The 6,150-nt window shown below is 44.2% G+C and overlaps 1 protein-coding gene across 1 annotated transcript; it reads left to right on the forward strand.

Annotated features, from left to right (window-relative positions):
* Window positions 1-349: 349 nt before the first annotated feature.
* LOC119344565 (lectin-like) lies at window positions 350-6,144 on the forward strand (the record flags this gene model as incomplete). Its single annotated transcript, XM_037614958.1, has 2 exons — window positions 350-1,391; window positions 5,857-6,144. Coding segments are annotated over exons 1-2 (1,330 nt in total), but the record flags the coding sequence as incomplete, so codon positions are not given.
* Between the last annotated feature and the right edge of the window lie 6 nt (window positions 6,145-6,150).

The raw sequence follows: 6,150 nt of genomic DNA on the forward strand, positions 1-6,150 counted from the left end.
GATTCCCCGCAGAGGTGGCGTCATTTTCGGTCCTAGGTCTTAAGATTCCTCTCACACTGAGCATGCACACTCGTCCGAGTGAAGTGTTCGTTCTGAGGTTGACGGCCAGGCTGGCCGATGGCGTCAAGGAGGTGACTCCAAGAGTTGCCCCGTCAGATCGCCCGGCGACTGGCGACGACTTGGACCGAGGAGGCGATGCGACTCACCGGAGCAGCCGAGCCGTGCGGTTGTCATCGCGTCGGCTGGCGACTGGGTGGTGATGCGTCGCGCCGTCGCCTATAAAATGCTCGTCGCCGATCGAGCAATTAATCTCATCTCACCACGTCAGTATTACGAATTCATTGTGGCCATGGGCTCGCCTGCAAGCAATGGCAGCGCGCAGCTCCTCCTCCGCCTCATCTTTTTCTTTGCTTGGTTGCACCTCTCTGGAGCGCAATCTCCCGATGCCTATCCTCCCGCTACAGCCCCAGATGCCTCTCCTACCCCTTCTTCCGATCCGGCTCCTTCCACCAGTCCCGCTCCTTCCGATCCCGGTTCCTTCAGTCCCCCTCCTGCGCCTTCCTGTTCACCAGCTCCAGTCGAAGATACCTCTCCTCTCGCTCCCGTTCCAGCCGCAGTAGCCTCACCCTTCTCGTTCAGCTTCGACTTCTCCAACGCCTCCAGCTACCGCATAGAAGACCTCAAATTAGAGGGCAACGCGGCCGTGCACGACAACCTGGTCGACGTCACCTGCAACTCGTTCGGAGAGAGCCCCACGCACTGCACGGGACGCGTGTCGTACGCGCACCCGGTGCCGTTCTACGACAGCGCCACCGGCGAGGTGGCCAGCTTCCAAACGCGCTTCACCTTCGCCATCATGTTGGAGTTGGAAAACAATAGCAAGACCGTCAAGGGTGATGGCATGGCTTTCTTCCTCGCCTATTACCCATCAGCCATGCCGCCGCACTCAGGCGGGGGAAACCTTGGCCTGCTGCCCTCTGGCGACGACGGCAAGAGCCTGACCGCCTTCGGAAACGACCGGTTCGTCGCCGTGGAGTTCGACACGTTCAACAACTCCTGGGACCCCGACAACACGGTGGACCACATCGGCATCGACATCAGCTCCATGAGTTCGGTGAAGACGACAAACTTGACCAGCTTTAGCCTCAACGGCTCCATGACGGCCACCATCACCTTCGACAACACCACCAGGATGCTGGTCGCCGACCTGCAGTTTCATGGCAATAATACTTCTCGCCCCGTCCAGGTCAGCGCGCAATTACCCGATCCGGTCAGCACCTTGCTCCCGCCTCAGGTGGCAGTGGGGTTTTCCGCAGCCACAGGCAATGAAATGGAGCTGCATCAAATACTGTCATGGTCCTTCGACTCCTCACTTGCTCCGCCCCGCAAAGGTATTATATGCACCTTTATTTGTGAGTGTGGTTTTGTGTAGCTCAAGCTACGTGGTACCCCTTATCTTATTCATTGGAACTGCTTGGAAAAGATGCTACTAATAGCCTACTGTGCTATAAGCATATGTGCATCATTAATAAATATTAGCTTCTAAACATTTAGGGTTACTGGATATCAAAAGAGCATGCATGTATGGAGGATTACATCTTTCTCCCATTGACGTGTTCAAGAAAAGAAACGCCACGCGCTATTCTCATGGCTATCGACCACGCAACCCTAACGTGCCACTAGTTGCCTCATACCAACCTCACCTCTACCTTCTTACGACCTGCAGCACCATATGGCGAAACCTGCACGACCACACAGCTCCCTCGCCCGGTGCCGCTGCTACCGTTAGTAGGGCATTTCCAAGGGATATCCCCGATTGTCCACCTCATTTGTTCGCGGACACGTCCGGACATCGCCAGTTTCTACCCAGAAAAAATGGTATCCAACGGTCTCCCCTATTTGTCCACTCGAATGGGTGTTGTGCGCCGTCCAGCCCCAGCTAGCCCTCGCCATTCAGCCCCCCAGCTCAATGCTTAGCCGCAGCACGCACGCAAGCCCAGCTCGCCGCCTAGCCCGCTCGACTCCACGACGACCTCCCTCTCTCCCTTGACGTGTTGGGCAGGCAGCAACCAGGCGGCGACGGCGTGCTCCCTATGACGACAGCGTGCTCCCAGCTTGCGCGTGCATGTCCACCTTTCCCCACGCCTTATATCTGGATTCACCACCATCAACCTTAGCCATGGGTAGCTCTTCTGCGGCTATACCAAGGGGCCTGAACATGTTTATGGGAGTGGAGAGTTCGCAAGAGGTGCCCCTGACCCGAAGGCAAGCACCATACGTTTCCTTTGAGTGGCCATGCTCAAGCCCCACGCCTTGAGCATGGCTGTAAGAATTGTGATACATATGGTAGTATGGTACTACTACCAGAGCCAGATGATAAGGATCACAAAGTATATCAGAATCAGTAGTAGTGCGGTAGTATTATAGTAGTACCTGTTGTAAAGAGATGACAAGCGAACTTTGATGGTTCACCACCATCTACCTGTAGAGATGGACGCAAATATTCAGGGTGTTCAAAGTGCAAGTCATCTGAGAAAGAAAAGAGTTTGTGATGGGCTGGCTCCGAACCACCTGCAATGCAAATGTACAAGCTGTTCCTCTCCAACCCGTCTGAGAACTGAGATACAAGCCCATCTAACTAATACTAATCAGCGTGGGGCTGGACTATGTAACATCTCTGAGAGGCCTTTTTAAAGAACCTTCAAAAGTATTTTCATTGCTTAGGCAATTGTTCTACGGAGGCCAATCTTTGAAAGTTATTTCTGCCTAAACCAACTTAGAGGGGGTGTTATGTCAGGCAATTCCCCTGAAACGCTAGAGATGTGCCGCCAGTGATGGCTAGTTCTATACTAGTGCTCTAAGATGTGGTTGCAATAGCGATCAAGGGGAGAGATGTGCATCTACCCGATGCCTCTCTCTTACGATAATGAGATATGGGATGCATGGTTTTGTTTAAACCGATTTAAAAGGTTAATGTATACACATTGATATTCATAGGATGGTGGTAATCTATCTATCTATCTATTATATTATTAAAAGATAGAAAACGAACGGCAAATATTTATCTATGTAAAAAATTATGACACCTCAACGGCTGAGATTAATCAATATTATAAGAAGGATTTAACGTGCCCATGGACATATACGTACCAGGTTTGCTTTATGCACGTTTCCTCTCAAAAGAAAAAAAAATCGCTATGCACCTGTACGTGATCGGCAAGGAGAGATTGATTCTCGGAAAGGATACTTACGTGTAGTATATAACCTTTACAAGCTTTTTGGATTTCAACGTCTTCTATAGTTCCCCGGATTCATGTGTCAGTAGGAAACATCTACACGTCATGTTCTGCTTTCAGTTAAAACTATCTCCACACATATCAGCCAATCAGTGGCTTAGTTTTTCTTTAATGAAGCAAATCGGGGATCCGATGTAACAGTATATTCATACAATATTACAACCCAAAGATATATTCGTATGCTTGAAAGCAATTGAGATTCAAGATGGAAAGCAAATACTCAAGCATTGTCACAGTAAATGTTTCTCTCGCCTTTTAAATAATCTCATATTTGTTGATATAGTTTTTTAAACCATTTAATTATTTAACTGATTTTTACAGAAAAAAGAGTTGGCCCTCAGTAGTAGATTTACTGAAGTAGTAAATATTTCTCTAGCCTTTTGAATAACCACATATTTATTCACACAATTTTATTATACTACTTAATTAATTAACTGATTTTTACAATAGAAAAAGGGTTTGCCCTTTGTCGTAGGTCTACGGAAGTTGTTATTAGGCATTGTCCTAGGGGAGCCAATGTCACTGCACATACCCTAGCATCGACGCTTGATGCACCCTCAACTACTTACTGGCTCAAGGATCGCCTGATCGTCTAAACTCTCTGTATTGGCAAACAATGTAGGTGTATTTTCAAATGAATAAAATCAGCCATGATGGCTTTTCCTCTAAAAAAATATTTTGCCCTCTAAAGAAAATTGAATTTACATAATTAATTACTTGCTTCATCAAGACATATACTATAAACAATTTTCTTGACACTGTTGTCAAAAACAGGAGATACACGAATACGAGCGATTTTTTGTAGGACGGGCTCCAACTAGCCCATTTTCCAAAAAAAAACTGCAATATAAAAAGTTTGAAAAAAATTATCAATTTGTGTTGTAAAAATACATATACATGTTCTTTAAGTATGTGTAAAGTTTTATTAAATAATATGATCATTTGTAGGCTAAAAAATAAGAAAATGTGGCCGGAAATACAAAAGAGAGAAGATCAATTTTAATCGATGTATTTATCTTTTGTGTGTACAACGCACATGAAAATATATGTTCATGTTTGTACGTATACTCTACACATATATGCTTATTGTATACTTCCTTTAGATTTTTTTAAGATGCAGAAAATGTATTTTCGCTGAAGAAAATACCGAGCTAAATGGAACTCAGCCACCATGCATTTGTATTTTTTGGTACGCGAACATTCTATCCACATTTACTTAACGCTACACACTCTCCTTGCAAAAATGAAAATTCTAACAGGTCTTCCCTAATAAACCAAGCACATTTATAGAGAGACACCAACTGTTCTCAGTTTCTATAATGAAAATTACCGTAAAACTATTGTTGTACGGTCTTCGGTTCAAACAAAAGTCACTAATATACAACTTCATACAAGAAAACAAAATTAGAGATTTTATACTTTGAGGAAGAAAACTTCTTCATATAAATAAACAAACAATTTCTACATAAGCAGCGAACAGTACGAGAGAGTGAAAATGATGCCCACAAAATGTTTGCCCTGAAGCAGTTGGCTCATCAGTAGTTATATACTGGATAAACAATGAAGTGTGGAAGGATGAAATATAGGTATGCGTGCGTTCTCTAATAATGGCTGGCATTGTTCACACGGAGAGTTGCATCACCGATAGAAGAAACATAGCGGTTGATGATAGGATATTAGTAACATTTGTTTGTTCTTTTTTTTGGAGATTCCCGGTGGTTAAGCAGAGCAATTACAGAACACACTTGAAAAAGGAGTACTGAAACTTGCATGATGCCAAAATCAAGGGGAGATACCTCGGATGATATGTTGACTTTGTTTTACTGTCTTAAGTTGGGATTTTGGTGTGATTCTTGGCAGAATTTGCATCCTATCAGTTTATGAGTTGCTAAAAAAGAAACAATCTGTGAGTCGTAGAGCATTGATAATCAAAGGCAATAGTTTAATCTTCCTTCATAGATAAGCAAATACTTTCGTATATGAAGAGATCTTTTGATACTTGAAGTCAATAGATCATATAGTTTTTGGCAAATGTGAATCTACAAAAGCGTGTGTAAACTAAGGTTCTGCAATTTTGGTTTTGCGGACTTTGAGCATCATGGAGTATTTTGTGCTATGTTTTTCTTAGAATAATGCCATGGTTTATTAGTGTCACAAAATAATAAAATGTTAGTAATCAAACATATGAGATTCACGAAGAGCAAAAAATCTTTAGTTTACAAAATTATTTAAGGCTAGCCGCACAAATGCGCGGGACACCCGGTTAGTTATGTATTAAGATAGAAGAGACAGATTAACTTGGACACATGAATTAACACTATTATAAGTGCCATACATGTGGCACGAAGCAATTCCGTCCTGACGTTTTTTTATGACAACTTTAGTTGTGAAGCATGACAACTTTCTGTTTGGATGACAAGTTTCAGTTTTTTTGGGGTTTCATTTTTTTCTGGATGGCAATTTTAGTTGTAAAAACAGCAGGGAGGTGTTACTTTATGTCATACGTGTGTCACTTATCATTTGGGTTAATTAATAGCTAGTGTTATTCACGTGCATGCAGGTCATGACATGAAGGCAGCGCTTATTGGAGGGTCAATTGGAGGAGCCGTAGCTTTGGTGGTTATGGTGTGGTGTGTCCTCTCATGTTTCAAGTGGAGAAAGACCAGTACAAGCCATGACTTTGTAACACGAACTGGCGGACCCAGACAGTTTGAGTACCGTGATCTGGCTGTTGCAACAGACAACTTCTCCGGGGAGAGGATTATTGGGCGAGGTGCCTTTGGAGTAGTTTACAGAGGCACCCTGATCACTAGGGGGTCATCATCAGGTGTGCCCTCTAGAGAATCATGTGCAT

Source organism: Triticum dicoccoides, unplaced genomic scaffold (assembly GCF_002162155.2).
Source record: "Triticum dicoccoides isolate Atlit2015 ecotype Zavitan unplaced genomic scaffold, WEW_v2.0 scaffold173622, whole genome shotgun sequence".
NCBI classification, from domain to species: Eukaryota; Viridiplantae; Streptophyta; class Magnoliopsida; order Poales; family Poaceae; genus Triticum; species Triticum dicoccoides.